Source organism: Abramis brama, assembly GCF_963993115.1.
Source record: "Abramis brama genome assembly, chromosome: 21".
Taxonomy (NCBI): Eukaryota; Metazoa; Chordata; class Actinopteri; order Cypriniformes; family Leuciscidae; genus Abramis; species Abramis brama.
In genome coordinates, this window is record NC_139983.1 from 29,384,972 (window position 1) to 29,403,766 (window position 18,795).

General features: G+C 34.2%; 2 protein-coding genes across 2 annotated transcripts; both read left to right on the forward strand.

Annotated features, from left to right (window-relative positions):
• Positions 1-4,740: 4,740 nt before the first annotated feature.
• Positions 4,741-9,927, forward strand: noxred1 (NADP-dependent oxidoreductase domain containing 1; the record flags this gene model as incomplete). The annotated part of the gene is made up of 5 exons (XM_084096322.1): positions 4,741-4,900; positions 5,809-5,989; positions 6,949-7,106; positions 7,965-8,163; positions 8,552-9,927. Coding segments are annotated over 5 exons (837 nt in total), but the record flags the coding sequence as incomplete, so codon positions are not given.
• A 1,532-nt stretch (positions 9,928-11,459) lies between these two features.
• On the forward strand, positions 11,460-17,672 carry tmed8 (transmembrane p24 trafficking protein 8). Its single transcript, XM_084096283.1, has 6 exons — positions 11,460-11,592; positions 12,021-12,129; positions 12,220-12,319; positions 12,408-12,486; positions 14,684-14,974; positions 16,236-17,672. The coding sequence occupies exons 2-6, from the start codon at positions 12,023-12,025 to the stop codon at positions 16,451-16,453; spliced, it is 795 nt and encodes a 264-aa protein (XP_083952409.1). The 5' UTR covers positions 11,460-11,592; positions 12,021-12,022; the 3' UTR covers positions 16,454-17,672.
• Positions 17,673-18,795: the final 1,123 nt, after the last annotated feature.

The following is an 18,795-nucleotide window of genomic DNA, read 5'->3' on the forward strand; positions in this document are numbered from 1 at the left end:
AGAAACCTGATTTTTAAATCCTTTGCATTTAACTTATATAAAACCATACAAATCTTATGAATTATATCATTTCTTATAGATTTCCCAGATTTCATGCTTTCTAAAGCTGAATAACTATCAGATATAATCACTGAGTTATTTAAATCATTTCCCTCTACCCATTCCAAGGCTAACAAAATTGCAACCAGCTCTGTTGTGTATACGGATAAATTATCTGTTATTCTTTCCTGACATATTACCCCATTCGTTGGACTATATACTGCTGACCCAGCATGTCCTGTCTTTGGATCTTTGGAACCGTCTGTAAAAATGAATGTATATTCAGAAAAATGCATATCCAGATAATATTTAACAATATCCCTCACTGCTACTTCCTTTGATTTATTTTTGATTTCCTTATGAAGGCCTAAATCTACATCTGGTATAGGGAAAAACCATGGAGGAATAGGAGGGACTGAAATTGTTGAACAATACTGTAACTTATGTAACCCTATATTCTCAGCTTTCACATCACCAATCCACCCAAAACTTCTGAAATTGGACTTACTATGTTCCCAGCAGTCTTTTAAGATAGCTTTAGCTGGATGGCTATCAACTTGTCCCTTCACATTAACCCAATATGCTAACATCAGTTGTACCCTTCTGATCCTCAAAGGCATCTCACCCATTTCCACTTGCATAGAAGACACTGGGGATGTTTTAAAAGAACCACTACATATCCTTAGAGCCTGAGCTTGCATGACATCCAATGCTTTGATATTAGACTCTGCTGATGACATATATGCTATACATCCATAATCAAAGACAGACCTCATTAGTGCCCAATATATATTTTGTAAAGATGCCCTGCTTGCTCCCCATGCTTGTCCTGATAGACAGCGTAGTATATTAACAATCTTTTTACATTTATTAACCATTTTTTCCAAATGAATCTTCCATGTCAATTTTTCATCAAACCACATCCCAAGAAACCTAATAATCTTCTTTTGCTCCAGAGGCTGACTATACAATTTTAAGGATACAGGTGTAATCTTATGCTTTTTTGAAAAACATATGACTTGTGTTTTAGACACTGATAATCTAAATCCCCATTTATTTGTCCATTTTTCCACTTCATTAATTGCATCTTGCATTTTTGATTTAACATAAGATTCATTACGGCCACGAAACCATAATGCTCCATCATCAGCATACAATGATTTCCCAATTTTATGGTCAATATTTGAAAATATATCATTAATCATAATGTTGAATAATAATGGGCTACATACACTCCCTTGTGGAGTTCCATTCTCAACTGTATATACCTCAGAGAATTCTGCACCTACTCTTACCTGTATTTTCCTATTAAACAAAAAATCCAAAATCCAATTATATACTTTACCACCAATTCCTAATTGTTGTAATTTAATTAATAACCCTTCTTTCCAAAGCATATCATATGCTTTCTCAACATCAAAAAATACTGCTATTACCACCTCCCTATTAGTCTGAGCTTTCCTAATATCTGATTCTAAACATAATAATGAATCCATTGTACTTCGGCCCTTACGAAACCCACTCTGATATGGGGAAAAAAGGTCATTGCTATCTAAATAATGAGTCATTCTATCTGTAATTATTCTTTCCATTATTTTACACAACTGCGATGTTAAAGCAATTGGTCTATAACTAGACGGGTCAGATGGATTTTTCCCTGGCTTTAAAATAGGTACTATAATCGCATGTTTCCACACTGATGGAAGCTGACCAATTTCCCAAATTTTATTAAAAAATTCTAGTACTATTTTTAGTGTCTCATCTGTCATATTTGCTACCATTTTATAACATACCATGTCTTTTCCTGGAGTAGTTTGTTTTGCATTAAAGACTGCTTTTTTCAACTCAAACATATTTAAAGGTTCGTCTAATGGATTTCCTGAATGTTCTTTCTTTTCTAAAACATCTGGGAAACTTTCTAACACTTTCCTTCTGTTCACTTGCGCTTCCTTAGTAAGGTTCTCAGAACTATGCACTTTCCTAAATGTTTGAGCTAAAACTTCAGCCTTTTCTAAATTATTAACTGCCACTTTATCACCACTATTTAATACAGGTAATTCATAATTCCTTCTAACTCCTCCCATCCTCCTTATCATTCCCCATATATCAGATAACTTCACATCCCTTCCTATACTATTACAGAATTTCCTCCAAAAATTTCGCTTTTGTGTCTTAATTGTTTTCCTTACTACTGCCTGCTTTCTTTTATACTCTATCAAAGCATCTTGAGAATGATATTTCTTAACAAATTTAAAAGCTTTGTTTCTTGCTTTAACTGCTTTACTGCACTCATCATTCCACCATGGTACATTCTTACATTTCCTATTTCCTTTACTTTTAGGTATTGTTTCCTCAGCTGACAATATTATTTCATTTACTAATGCATTATTAAACTCATTTATTTCTATTTCTTTAATCTCATTAAGTTTTAGACATTTTGCTGCACAAATGATCTGAAAAATTTCCCAATTTGCATTCTCTATTTTCCACCTTGGAATGTTCCTAATCCTTTCTTGACATGTCCCTAATCCAACTTGAATTAGAATAGGGAAATGATCACTACCTATTGTAGTTTCCTTATCTACATTCCATGTACTAATACCTGCTATTACACTGGACACAAATGTTAAATCAAGTACTGATTCAGTATTATTTATACTGTTAAACCGTGTTCCCTCACCATTGTTGAGACATACCAACCATTTATCATCAATATATTCTTCTAAAACTAAACCATTTGCATCTGTACTATTGCTTCCCCATAACGTATTGTGTGCATTAAAATCCCCACACCATATTACCTCATTGGTTGGTGATCCCACAATATTTTCCAAAATACTACCCTCTATTTTCCCACAAGGATTATAATAATTGATTACATCTATAGAACCTTTACTAGTCCATATCCTTATCGTAATTGATTCATTATTTTCATTTATATTTATAATTTCATAACTTAAACCATTTTGTATGAAAGTTACTAATCCTCCCCCTCTACCATTCTCTCTATCTCTTCTGACTGCTGAATATCCTTTAATAGTAAAATCTAACTCTGATTTCAACCATGTTTCTTGCACACATATTATATTAGGTTTCTCTTTTACCTCATCTAAATATTTCTTAAACTCTTGGCCGTTTGCTATAAGACTTCTAGCATTCCATTGTAGTATGCCTACATTTATCACCATTTAATCTATACCAGCATTGTGCTGGGTAGACTGAGTGTCTGTACTTAAGTTATCCCGAACTGTTTCCCAAACCATTCCTTTTATCCCCAAGTATTTTTCAGCTGCTTTCACAATAATTTTAATCCTTTCAGTACGACTCGTTGTCTGTGCAGAACAGTTGATAATTTCAACCATAAAAATCACAAAATCATGTTTGCTGACAACTAAATTGTCTTTTCTTATCTTTCCATCCTCATCATTTATTATTTCATTTCCAATGCCCTCATTTTGATTTGGCATTACATTCACTCTGGGGACCAACTTTACTGCTTCAGAGTAGCTAATACCTTCAGTTACCTTAATTCGTTGTACCTCTTTGGCTCTTTTACTAAATTCACATCCCTGATATGCTGCACTGTGCTCCCCTCCACAATTGCAGCATTGATTGCGAACTTTGTCACATTCATCATAATCATGATCTCCTCCACACTTACTACACCTCTTCTTTCCTTTGCATACAGCCGCGATATGCCCAAACCGTTGACATTTATAACATCGAAGTGGTGGAGGGATGTACAACTTAACCACATAACTCATAAAACCAATGAAAACCTTATCTGGTAACGTTTCCCCTTCAAACGTAAGCATAACTGACAAGCTGTCACAAATGTCTCCAAATCTCTTAGTTTTAAGTCTTTTGGCTTCACATACTTTAACGTGCTTAATGTTTGCTACTATAGCATCTGTCTGTACATTTACCGGAATGCCAGTAATGACTCCTCTAACTAACTTTTTGTCATTAGCCTTTGTACATTGTACAATTTTGCCATGAATTTTACTCATCTTAACTGCTTTTTTGAGTTGTTCTTCACTTTTACAAAACACCAGTAGTTGTCCATTTCTTAATATTTTTGCACTCCTTACCTCTCCAATTTCTTTACTTAGACCTTTTGTAAGTTGTATCGGATTCCACTCTCTGAACGTGGTACCTTCTTGCCCTAACTTAACAAATACCTTATATTGTTCCCCACCATCCTTTAAAGAAGCACTCTCACCACAATCAGATGTATTATTCTTTTTCTTTTTACTTTGATTTATATTCCACTCTTCGTTACCCTCGCTGTCTTCCAACTCTCCAGTGCTCCCCATCTCTCCTGTCTCACTTCCTACTCCGTCACTTCCTTCCTCCATCTCCTGACCATTCCCAGCCCAGCTGTTGCCATCCACCTGACACGGAGTTAGTTTCCGTTTGCGCTGACGTCCACCCGCCATTCCCTCGCCTCGTAGCCTGTACGAGCAGTCAAAGAAACGCTCACTTTATCTACTAAATTTGTGTCATTATGTCGTTTTAAAACATTTTAAATCCTGCATTATCTTTTCATATGGTATTTTCATACACGGTTATATATTCATTTAGATTTTTTTTTTACCTGCAAGTTGCTCTTTAAGGTAAGAACAGTCGAGCAATTTTGCTGATCTCATATGACTCTAATATCCATATAGACGGCGTTTTTCTACATTTTCCCACAGAAAGAAACTGAATGCTGAGAATGGCTGCACTGCTAACACACATCTGTCTGTTGGCATACTGGGTGGAGGTCACGTGGGCAAACAGCTGGCAAAGCTTTTCCTGCATTCATCCGACCTCAAGCCATGCAACATCAACATCTCAACTAAAAGACCTGAGACCTTAGGTTAGTGAGTATAGTATAGATGTACAGTTATGTTCCACACAGTTATTTTGGTGGAGGGAAACGATACTTTTTTTAGTTTCTTTCAACATTATTTGTTCTTCAGACATTGCTCTTTAAAAGTATCAGCTGTATGTAAAGTGACCCACATTTGGTTTTTCACCACTGAAAATGTGTACAATTTAACTATTTACTCACTGAGATCCTTATACATACATAAATGTGTGTGTGTGCACACATTTATACAATTTATATTTAAATATAATGATAATATATACACACACTGTCACACATATATTATATAAACAAAAACATTTATGTTAGATGCAATTAATCGCGATTAATTTAATAAATGTAGCCGTTGTGAGCATAAGAGGCAAAAATTCTTATACTGACCCCAAACTTTTTGCAGCCTAAATGCATTTTTTTATTAAAAGACTGTAGAAATTCATCTAGTTGCATATATTCTGTTCCCTAAATTATTAAAAGATGTCAATGAAACATAGTGCACAAATATCTTTAGTAGGAATTCTTTTATTTGTGAATCATTTTTTTTACATTTTTTATTTTCATAGCTGCTTAACTACACATGAATCAGTTCTCATAGTCCTTACAACGCTGTGTGGCTGAACTGATCTGTGAGTGTGTTGATCTGTAGGATGGTGCACAAACACATGTGAAGGTCCAGCGCCTGCGACCCGCTGGCGTCCTCTTGTCAGGGTGATTACTGATGCAGTCAGGAGCAGTTTCCACTCTAATGCTTCACATCTCCCGAGTCTGGTTGTCATTAAGATTAAAATCAGACCTGGTTTTACATCTGACGTTGTGGGACTGGTGCGCCCAAATCGTTAAGCCTGTATTTTCATCAAGGTCTACTGGTTAATACTGTCTTTTCTTTCATTGATCCACAGGGGAAATTTCAAACTTTGGCGTTGAGTGTTACTTTGACAACATTAGACTGGCTAAACGGGCAGGCTTGCTCTTCCTCTGTGTCTTGCCCTCTCATCTTCCTCAAGTATGCTCAGACATTCGCTGCCATCTGTCTTCAGACTGTCTTGTGTACAGTTTCACCTCAGCAGTGCCATTGAACAGGTACTTCAGATTATTAGCTTTATTTCGAATAATACCCACCCACTGTTATTCATTATGGAATAAGTCAAATTTCCCGTGCTTTGATATCTGTTTGTTGATTGAATCTCTGCCAGATTTTGGTTATAGAGTGCAGCAGTCGCTTCCGGAAGTGGACAGCCCTATTTGTTTCTGCTGAAGAAGTAGATAAAATAATCGTGTTGGAACAGCTGAATTCCTGGTGAAAAACTACATTACCCATGATGCTGTACAGAAAATTACATCAGTCAGAGAGTTGAAAGAAGATCTCTTTAGCTCCGCCCACTCCCATGAAGCACTGCGAATGACGTCGATCTCTCTACGCTCTCAAAATACTGAAATGTTTGTGTATGCATATTTTGCAATAAACTTAAAACATATTGTTTTTATACATATAATCAAAATTCGTAAATGATTAGTTTTATATTTCTCCATATTTTTAAATTCTATTACGCTGTTCGCAATGCTTCATGGGATTGTAGTTTTTTCCCTCACTAAAGCTGTTAAGTACCTATGTCTTTTTGTCCAATTTTTTAAAAAGTTTTGCTTCATAAATATCAAAGTTTGAAGTGTTTGGATTCACCTCGTAGCTGATTGGCTTGGTATATGGCTTATAACTCTTTAACGAAGACTCTTTTAAAATCCCTATTGGAAAAACGAATGGAAAAGATACTTCCGGAACCAGCACCTGAAAAAGGGAGAGGGAACTGTTGCACTCTATACTTCCAGAACTTAGATTTTGAGGGAAACTTACAATAAAACATTTCTGTGTTAGTTATTTTTCTTTTTTCTTTTTTTTTAAATAAATGTATTTCTATTTTATTGCAAAATTATTATTTTATGTAAATATTAATTTATTGACCTTCACATGTAGCCACAATATGTCACACAATAGTTAAGCATCAGCTTATCATCTTCTCAAATCTTTTTTTTTTTTTTTTCAGGCTCGCCATGCTTCTTGAACACAGTTTTATTATTAAACCTCAGTATGAGTTTGTGGTTTGTGATGATGTCACTACAATTTGGCTCCTCCACAATCAAGTGTCCGCAGCTTTAAAGCACAAGGAAGTGCTTTCGGCATCACTTCCTCTTTCAATGAATGGTGTGTAAAAACTAGGAGTATCCTTGACAATACATTTGTATTTCCCCCTTTAAAATGTTTATACCCATCTGTCATTTTTACAGACATTAATATATGAAGACATAAGTAATATTATTTATATTATTATAATTGTTATAAATATTAACATATTTACATGAACCAGTCAAAAATCTGTCTTATTTAAATATATAAAATAGTAATATCCAAGTAAATATTTAAAAAACGTAAAAAATGTTATAGAAAAAAAAATATGAGATGGGAGGAAAAATTATATTTGCATTCTCTCGCAAACATTTGTTTCCACAAAAATATTAACTGTTTACAACATTGATAGTAATAAGAAATGTTTCTTGAGCATTAAATCAGCATATTATAATGATTTCTGAAGGATCATGTGACACTGAAGACTGGAGTAATGATGCTGAAAATTCAGCTTTGCATCACAGGAATAAATTAAAATTTAAAATGTAATAAAATAAAAAAATAGTTATTTTAAATTGTAATAATATTTCACAATATTACAGTTTTTACTGTATTTTTAATCAAATAAATACATCCTTGGTGAGCACTGACTTGGTGACTTGTTACAGTGTAATTATACATTTAAGTACTCCGTAATATTAATTTACATGTACTTACTATAAGGTTAGGGTTTAGTTTAGGGTTATTTGCATGTAACTATGCATAATTTACTGTTAACACTGTAGTAGTAAATGTAACATATGTAACATGTCAGCATACTTTTTATTTCCCCTCAAATGATGTCTGTATCCATCTGTCATGTGAAGTCAATAGCGTGTGGTTTTCATATGGCGTGCTGTAAGAGTCCATTAAGTAAACGTTGAGTGTTTGCTGAAGGTGGGCTGTTCCTGGATCAGAGATGGGTATCAGCTGTGCTCTACGCTCTCCTCAACATGTGCTCGGCTGCCAAACTGGGGTCCGGAAAGACTCTTCTCCTGCTAAATGAGCTGTTTGAGACCGCTGTTTCAACAAAGACATTTACTTATCACAGTTTTGTAAATTCACCCAGCGCATCTGATCCCAATAAACCCGAAGAGTGAGTCTAGAGCTTTTTTTAATTCTGTGTTATTTTAGTTTAATTAGTTAAATATAGCTTTTATTTGTACACTTTCATGCTAACTTTAGTTTAATTTTTTGTTCTTTTATTATGTGCTTTTGTCATTTTATTCTTTTTTTTTTCTTTTTTAAATATTGCTGTTTAGATTTGATTTATTTTTATTTCAGTTTTAGTTTAATTTTTGTTTTTCTTCATTATCAATTAGTGCTTCACCTTATTTCAGTTTATTGTCAAGGCAACACTTCTAATATTCATTTAGTTTAATAACAACCCTTTTCCATAGTAGTTGATTGATATTCATATTGACTATTATATAAACCAAGTTTTATCATTTCGTTCATAACATATTGTCTCTGTTGTTTTACAGCCTTTTTCCGTGGATCAATTTGGTCGACGCACAAACTAAAGACACTCCATTGACTGATTTGGTGTTGAGAAATAAAGGTTTGCGAGACTGCATTTCAGTCATGTACTACAATGTATTTTCAAACCTAGCAGAAGGATAGGACGTGCTTTTGTTCACTGAGACAAATCAATTCAATTGTGCAACATTTTAGTTTCAGTGTGTAAATTCCCGTGTTCATGTTCAGTCTGTTTATAATTAACCAACTGTATGTGCAGATGTGTGCAAGTCTCTAAAAGAAGTGCTAATTAAACTCAGGGGAGAAGTTAGTATGTCAGCTCAGCTGAATCCCTGCTGCGTTACTGCTATATTTGTGTTTTATCCTCTGCAGACTTTTGCCACACAAGGCCAAATTTTCAAGTACATTTCAATGTGCCAAGATAACTAGAAAAAGGCAAATCAAGGAAATATTGACTAGAGCTAATAAACAATAGAGCTGTTCACTTATCTCACAAAACATGTAATGCTACCAATGTAAAATAAATATATATATTTTTGTATTTAAATTTTTTATTTTGTAGAGTGATTCAGAGGTACACTATGTAACTTGTTTTGTTCATAATTAACCAAATTTACATAAAGCAATGCATCATCAGTCCTTCTTCCAAAACGTGTTTTTGTCTTACCCTGATTCACTATGGGAAGCCTGTTATAAGTGTTTATATTTTAGACCTGTCGATATGGTTTTCTCCGGCTATTTTGGCGTGTGTATGGTGTGGTTAGTTGTCACAATGAGCACCATCCCTACTGTGAAGCATGGGGGTGGTAGCATCATGCTTTGGGGGTGTTTTTCTGCACATGGGACAGGGCGACTGCACTGTATTAAGGAGAGGATGACCGGGGCCATGTATTGCGAGATTTTGGGGAACAACCTCCTTCCCTCAGTTAGAGCATTGAAGATGGGTCGAGGCTGGGTCTTCCAACATGACAATGACCCGAAGCACACAGCCAGGATAACCAAGGAGTGGCTCTGTAAGAAGCATATCAAGGTTCTGGCGTGGCCTAGCCAGTCTCCAGACCTAAACCCAATAGAGAATCTTTGGAGGGAGCTCAAACTCCATGTTTCTCAGCGACAGCCCAGAAACCTGACTGATCTAGAGAAGATCTGTGTGGAGGAGTGGGCCAAAATCCCTCCTGCAGTGTGTGCAAACCTGGTGAAAAACTACAGGAAACGTTTGACCTCTGTAATTGCAAACAAAGGCTACTGTACCAAATATTAACATTGATTTTCTCAGGTGTTCAAATACTTATTTGCAGCTGTGTCATATAAATAAACAGTTAAAAAATCATACAAAAAAAAAAAAAAAAAAGATTGTGACAGAGCTTGTAATAAAACAAGAATCAACATTGGCTTGGCTTTTCAGAGATGGCGAGAAGTGAGGGATTTGAAGTGTTGCAAAGCGACGCGGAGATGGTGTTTTTATTACTCAACAGGTGAGTGAGGTGTTTTATTGAACAGATAAATTAGCATATGTAGCTGTCTAACAGTTTATTGTAAAGCATCATCTACTGTGAAGGGTCATTTCATTATGGTTGTTGTGGCGCTGTGCTTGAATTTATTTTCAAGTGTTTATTAATGGGTAAAGCTACAGTAATGTCTTCATCTTGAGATCTTTTCCATCTAAACTGGTTATCGTATCGAACCATATTCGAATAGTCTCGCAGGACAACAAAACTATTCTTCCACAAAATGCATGCAGTCTTGTTTTTAACCACTAGAGGACCGTTAATGTGACAGTAAGAATAATAATAGAAAAGGATGACAGATTAATATATATTTTAATAATGTCATATAAGCATAGGTACTGTAGTACTAAATATCAGCTTGGCTGCTATTAAGTGTGGCAGTACAGCTGAACCATTCATGCTGGTATTCAGTACTGCAGCACTCTGTGATATTGCTTTAACACAAAAAGTTATAAAAACAAGTAATTAAGTTAATTACTATTAAGTTAAATTAATAGTAAAATATGCAGACAAAAATAATTTTGAATCTTCTCCGCCAATGAAAATTGTTTGGAGTGATACAAACAGTGCTGATACAGTCCCAGTGCTGTTTACTAAATATCAGCTCATTTGGAACGCCACAATTCCAATCAATATATATATATGTGTGTGTGAATATATATATATATATATATATATATATATATATATATATATATATATATATATATAGATAGATAGATAGATATAAAATGTATGCATATATATATAATGTATGCATATATATATATATATATATATATATATATAATGTATGCATAAATATATATATATATATATATATATATATATATATATACTTAACTATACTAACTATAATTATTTATATAGTCTATATAATAGAAATAATAGAATAGAAAGTACAGTATAATATAATAGAAATAACAGTATTTATTAAAAACAGAAATAATTTAAAACATAAATGTATTTGCTGTCACATTTAATCAATTTAATGCATCCTTGCTTAATAAAAGTAAATTCCTCATTTCTTTTAAAATATTCTAGCAAACTTTCTAATAGCATTTTTAGCACAATTTTCCAACGGACAAAATTGCGATTGTTAACTCATGATTTCTGTTCTGTCTGTGCGCACCAATCTTGCACTTCTATCTCCTCCTCAACCAGACCACGACTTCGGGTTTTCGGCATTATGTTAAGGAAGGTCTAATCTCGGGAACGCACACACAAAAAAAAAAACAAAAAAAAAAAACATAAAAAGATTTACTATCTCTTAGTGTTGTGATCCCATGACGTCAGAAAATTGCGCTAAAACACTCACTGAGTTTTTATTACTTGTTTATATACTGTTTACAGTCGTATTTTTTCATAGGACTTTTATTATATATTTGTCTGTGTCTGGCAGCCAGTGAGAAAAGACTTGTCTCTTCTGCCTTCACACACAGTACGTATTTACAAATGAACGGACTTCCTGGGGCGTTAAACGTTATTTGTCAAGCAAGCAACACTGTTGCTTCCACAGCATCACAGGGTCGCCGGAGGTAAGAGCATGAACATATATTATGAAACAATACTGTACGTGTGGGTTTACCACACACGGTGGGTTTGATTTGAATGCAAATGCGGTTTATGCTGTTTTTTGTCTTCTGCTGAGATTGATGATTTAATGGCGAATGACACTTTAGTTACGCGACGTGTCAAAACTGTTGCTGTGATTCGTATAAATGTCAGTTAATGACGATTACATATTAATGTAGTTCAAACAGCCTTACTTATATTGACAGATGTCTATATGTATTGTTAAAAACCCAATTTTATTTGTTCTTGTAGATTTTGTTTCATTTTTTAATGAAGTTCATTGAAAGACAGTTCGTCAGCTGAAAAACTCTTACCTGTTTCAGGTGAGTTTTTTATTAGGTATTGTGATGAATATGATGATTTATGTATGTCATGTTTTTTTGTGCTCTAGAGATGGAGAAACTAGAGACATCAGAGCTTCAATCTAGACTCTCATCCCTGTCTGTTTCTTCTTTCCCTGGTATAACGTCAAAAAACTGTGAAACAAACCTTTTAAACAGGTGTGTGCATGTTTATATGAGTTTAAAAAAAAATGTTATTTTAGGGTTCAAGGGTATTTAAACCTCATCCTTCTCACTGTCAATTTGAAGTCTTCAAAGCACAGACCTTTCCCGGACAGTAATCCAACCGGACAACCAAAGCAAAATGGACGATAACAGCAACAACAAAGAATCTCCACAGTCTACTGAGGTATATTGCATTCAAGCCTGTCCGATGTATATATAAATAAGTGAGCTTTAGTGCTGTATGATTGTATGTATCGTGCTGTTGTCAATAGGAGCCCAGCGCATCTCTGGGGAAGGCAGAAGCGGGTGACACACAGGAGAGCAGCACTTCACACTCAGGGGAGAAAAAAGGTTAGCACATCCCCTATAGAGAGGTGAAGCTCAGCACAGGAAAGCTTCTCATTATGTTTCATCATTGCCCCTCGAGAAGGAAGCTGTCAGAAAAAAGAATGTTTATGATGTTTGTAGTGTGCTATTTATAACCTTAAAAAACTATACCACACATGTCATTTTTAAAGTCAACATGCAATCAAAATTGACAATTCTTTTTTTTTTATGGAACATTGCCGTTTTTATTATAAATTATTTATTCTTGCACATCATTATTGTTTAAAGAGGTCATAATATGCCTTGATTTTGTTTTTGGGGTCTACTAGAATAGGTTTTAATGCTCGTTTGTTCTAAAAACACATTATTTTACACATATTTTACATTGTCCGTCAGAAACGCTCTGTTTAGTTCCTGTCTCAATGAAGCTCCTCCTTCTTGAAAGCGCAATGTGCTCTGATTGGTTAGCTTGAGCAGTGTGTTGTGATTGGTCAGCCGCTTCCAGGGTGTTTCGGAAATATCACACCCCTTACCGTAGGGCTGGGCGATATGGCAAAACAAAAATCGAGTTGTTTTTTTTTTCAAAACGATTGACCAATTCACGATTTCGATTTTTTATTTTTTATTATTTTGTATTTATTTTTTTTATGTTTAACTGGTCAACTACAATATGATTAAAGTAAAATTCTCTTTATTAACCATCTTGTTAAAAAAGTTCTATTCCACGCCTGAAATGATCAACATGGTGTAAATGTAAAATAAATATCTTTGCAGAGAATATGAATGAAATATGAAGGCAAATATTGTACAAACTTATCTTAAACATATCCTATATACTCAGGAATAATATAAAAAAGATATGTATTTCTCAGCCAATAACACCAGTAATAGGCTATTATTAACAGTAAATTCTTTGTAAAAACAGAAAATAACAGCACCCTTCAGCCTGTCACCATCATGCAAAGATGAAATATCAAACATACAGTAGTAGTTCTTTACAGGTTTTTGCATTCCATTGCGAACGTTTGGCAAAACGTGTTTGGCTGTTGCACTCATGTCTAGTTTTTTTCAACGCAAAAAATCTATATATAACATGCTTTACCTGAATAAGCATATGTGCATTTTCTTCCAATTCACCATAGGGCAGGCGATCATGTGACTACTTTGTGCTGTATGGTATGCTTTTTTTTTTAAATAGCATGCAGTGTACAGTATATAGGCCAGGTCTTATAGTATGCAGTACAAAAGTTGTTTTATATAGCACATAAGTTCAGACTCTGATTGCATAAACCATGTTAAAAGCTGCCTTAAAAGATATTGATATATAATATAAACAGATATATGCACTCATGACTACTCAATACATTTTTTTATTAATATATATTTACAATTAGCTGAAGTTATACTAATTAACTATTAATTGGTGGAGGAATTTTTATCATTATAATTATTATTAATAGCAACAGCAACGTTATGGGTTCGATTCCCAGGGAATGCATGAACTTATAAAATGTATACCTTGAATGCAAGTTGTTTTGGATAAGCGTCTGCCAAATGCATAAATTATTATTATTATTATACATTTGGCAATGGCTTTATTCAAATCGACTCACATTGCATTCAAAGTATACATTTAATTAGTTAATGCATTCCCTGGGAATCGAACCCATGACCTTGCTGTTGCTACTAATAATAATGATAATAATAATAATATTATTATTATAAAAACAACAGCGGTGATAATAATACAATTAATTAAATCATTGTTTATTTAAATTAGTTTGCCTTTATCACATTGCTGTTGTACATAGTTAATAAAAACAATAAGCAATTTAAGGTCTTGCATTTAAGTAAATTGTTTTAGAATTAAGTTGTTGCCAGGTGAACCAATGTGCAGTCATGCAGCAACATTATTGTGCAATAATGCAATGAAATCATTTTTATTAATGTATACATTTAAATAATTCAAATGCAAAAATATTAAACATTTTCAATAAATATACAGTACATATAATTTTTTTTAATTTCTTTAAAAAGTATCCAGGTAATGAGAATTTTGGGGGAAATGTGCTTTATTTGTACTAAAAATAAAGACATAAAAATAGACTTTTCTTGTTTTCTTATGATTTTGAGCTGATATAAATACATGCACTACTGTGCAAATATTCCCAAGGTGTTAAATGAAAGAACATTCATTGATCGGTCACTTCTCTCTTTGCAGCTCTTCCTCCGATGAAGCCGGCCTCCACGTGGACCTCTGTGGCAGTGAAGGAGCTGAAGACTAAGCTGCGTCAAGAGAAGGACAGCGTGGTGACGGTATATCGCGGAGACATTATGACCGTCCACGTACCCGTTGTTCCTGAGGCCAAGCGAGTGTGCTGGGAGTTTGCCACAGATGGCTATGACATTGGCTTTGGGGTTTACTTCGACTGGTCACCAGTCACTAACCGAGCCATTACCGTCCACATTAGCGAATCCAGTGACGATGAGGATGAAGATGACGAGCTGGAAGGTGAGGGAGTACTTCCTGTCCTGTTTCAGTGCTGTATTTGAGTCCTTAATACGGTTACGTTCACACACAATACGGTTATTAACTCACATCTGTACGTTTTCAGGACTCACAACCTCATTCTCTGAAAACCTGTGCTGTGTGAACATTTATGCGTTTGGCAGACGCTTTTATCCAAAGCGACTTACATTGCATTTCAAGGTTCACACATTCACATTCTTAACAATTAACATAATGAACCGTTATGTTTTTATTATCTTAGAATGAGCCACTTCTATCTACATACACTGCGGGTCCCCTTACATTGAAATGGCCATTTTGCGCCGACAAGTTTCTACAGTGGCCCTAAACGGACAAAGCCCTACAGAGCGCGTTTCGTCACTATGTTGTTCTTCGTGCAAAGAAGCTAGCTAAAGTCAGCGGATACAACACTGACACAATGATGAACAAGTAACAATAATATTCATATCGTAACATATCGTTTTACTGTATAATAAAGTAAACATAATTTCTTAATTTATGTTTGTAAAGAAACCTCGTTGTTTAACTGGCTATTCTCTGCTGTCTCAGACATGACATCACTTCCTGTCGGCCGCCGGTGCAATTCACAACCTCAACACTAGATGGCCCTAAAAATCACACACTGCACCTTTAAGCAACCTCCCCCCAATTTTCATCTCATTATTTGATATTATTATTATTATTATATGAGAAAAATTTATAGGCATACATTCAAAATTGATATACACTATCGTTCAAAAGTTTGGGGTCAGTAAGTGTACGGAAATTGTTTAATTTAGCAAGGATTCATTACATTTATCAATTTTACATTGTTACAATTTTTTTTTTTTTAAATGCTGTTCAAATACTGAAAAAATGTATCAGTTTTCAGAAAAATATTAAGCAGCACAGCATTTTTTTCAACATTGATTATAATAAGAAATGTTCTTTGAGCAGCAAATCAGCATATTCGAATGATTTCTGAAGGATCATGTGACACTGAAGACTGGAGTAATGATGCCGAAAATTCAGCTTTGCATCACAGGAATAAATTCCATTTAAAAATATATTCAAATAGAAAATGGTTATTTAAAATTGTAATAATATTTCAAAATATTACTATTTTTACTGTATTTTTAATCAAACAAATGCAGCCTCCAGGAGCATAAGATACTTTCCAAAAGATTTACTTTACAAAACTGTACAAGGCTTAAAATAAGGAGGAAAACTCCAGTGACAAATGGACAATTGTTTTGTCAAACAGGCCCTGTGGTTCCAGGAGATGTTGAGAAGGGCTCGAAATCAGTTAACAACTCGAACTTGGGAGAGATCCTGCCTGTGTACCGTCAGGACAGTCATCTGGCAGTGCAGGGCGGCAGCCACGAGTTCCCAGGAGACGGCACATACCAGCTGAAGTTTGACAACTCGTACTCGCTCTGGCGGAATAAGACTCTGTTCTACAGAGTTTACTACAGTGCCTGAGGAATCAAGTGCTATTTAAAAAAAAAAAAAATCATCGTATGTATTCAATCACTGTATAATTCTTGCTATTGTTGATTTGTGCTTTTCGTTGTATCCAAGCCCTATCATAGATCAAAAATTTGCTTTGAAATATATATATATATATATATGGCTTTAAAATGTTACGTGCAAGATTATATATTTCATATAAAAGGTCCATATATGTTTTATAATTGTATTGTCTGACACCACAACAGAACTGTGGCATCACATATCAGGAACTACAGAGTAACTAATCAGGGAAAGTATATGGGTGGTGAACCAGGTCGAAAGCTTTTCACACAATTCTACACATTTCAAAGGCAAACAAAGACAGTGAGAAAGTCAATGCAGGTGACGTGGCAGAAGTCACTGTTGATTCAGGTAATGATATACGTGTTTTTGTTTGTTTGTTTAGTTGGTTGGTTTCTTGCTGTTTTATGTCTAATATAATATTACATAGACCTGCATTGAGCAGCATCAGACACTATTTCTTACATACTGCTAATACTGAGTCTCGGCCAGAAAGACACTGGAAGCCACAGCTAGTTAAAATGTATTTGAAACCTCATATATGTTTTTATTGTAGTTGCTTACTCTAGTAAGATGGCAATCACATCAGTCACCAAATGGTTAAAGCCTGCTTGTTTGCAACTTTAAACCATTTCCTGCCACAAAAGCTAATTTGTTGCATAACTGATCCAATATTTACACGTCCCAGGCTCTCATCTGGCGTGATTAAGGGTTGTCTGAGATCTGTATAGACACAATGCAGATGGCCTGTTGAAGACGTTTTATTTACATTTATGCCTCTTTTCCAAGGCGTCTATAAAACTACTTATAGTATATAGGTTTCATGATTCAGATAAGTTCATTGGAAGAGCTTTCTTGCTTATATCACGTGCAATATGTCACGATAAGCGCTGCCAGCAGGAATAGCGTTTAGTTTCCTTGACGACTTCTTGATTATGAATACCAAATCAGCTGCAAACATTTCTTTTTGTACCTTAAATTATTTGCATGTCTTATGAGAATATTGCATTGTGCTGCTGAGGTAGGCTACTTTATTCTGCCAATGTGCTTTTCTGCTCGTCTACCTTTTAGTATGACATGTATATGATATATGTTTATCATCCTTTTCTTGTTTTTCGTTCGTTGTTTCATTTGCTGTGTGTTCACAATAAACGTTGAGGTGAATTCAGTTTGCTGCCTGTTACATATCCAGACTCGTGGTTCCTTCCTGGTCTTCTGATAATACACTGCACTTCCTTGAGAGTAGCCATAAAAAGTGCTTTTTCAGCATTAAAAATGTTATGTTCTTGAACGGCCACATGCACCATTTCCCCTTAAATGAAGATTAATGTACTGAGTCATATCACCATTAGAACGAAGTGCCATTCTTTCTTATTTTAGATAGAGGGCGCTGTTAGACTGACATAAAGACAACATTACAATCCTAATTTAAATCATTCGACTTTCTGCAAGGCCATTGTTTATATTTTTTTATATTTATTTAATATTGTTTGATTATGATTTAATATAATTATAAATCAGATATTAATATTATATCTAATTGCTCTTTTTATAAATAAATAACTTGGACAATTATAAACAAATTCAGGATTACATTTAGTGAAAATTACCATGAGCCCATGGGTTGATAATTTATTTATATATAAAAATATTTATTTCGCTGTCAATGATTATTCCTTTTTAATTACATATCTTAATGTATTTTCTTATGCTGTCACTCCATAATCAAACATTTTTAGTATAAGAAATGAATAAATAGGCCTAGGTCCCATGTTTATTTTTGTTTTAAACATTTTCTTATTTATTTTGTTATCAGGATTTTTCATTTTTTATTTACTTTCACAAAATGTATTAGGCCTACTGGCTTTTTGTAGGTTATTAATTAGGTCTCTTGTTTATTTTTTTTCTAAAATTTTCTAAAATTTTGTATTTATTTTGCTATTCATGATTATCCATTCATTAGCTATACATACATTTTAATATATATATATATATATATATATATATATGTGTATGTATCTAGTGGTTTGAGTCTGAGACAGGCGCATTACAAAAAAAAAAATAAAAAAAAATAATAATAATAATAATATATATATATATATATATATATATATATATATATATATATACAGTATTTGCTTGTTCATAGGCCTAATGATTGTTTGCAGAGCTGTCAGTCCATAATAATCAAGAGGTGTGTTCGACTTGAAGCGGCGCTGCTTTCTTACTTTGGTATCAAAGTACCGCGAGAGCGATTCGAAAGCACACGGAGCCGTATGCTCTCGCGGTAC

Coding starts and splice junctions, on each gene's coding strand:
- tmed8 (XM_084096283.1), top strand. CDS start 12,023: ATGGAGAAACTAGAGACATCAGAGCTTCAATCTAGACTCTCATCCCTG. Junction 12,320..12,407: donor AATCTCCACAGTCTACTGAG/GTATATTGCATT, acceptor TGTTGTCAATAG/GAGCCCAGCGCATCTCTGGG. Junction 12,487..14,683: donor ACACTCAGGGGAGAAAAAAG/GTTAGCACATCC, acceptor CTCTCTTTGCAG/CTCTTCCTCCGATGAAGCCG.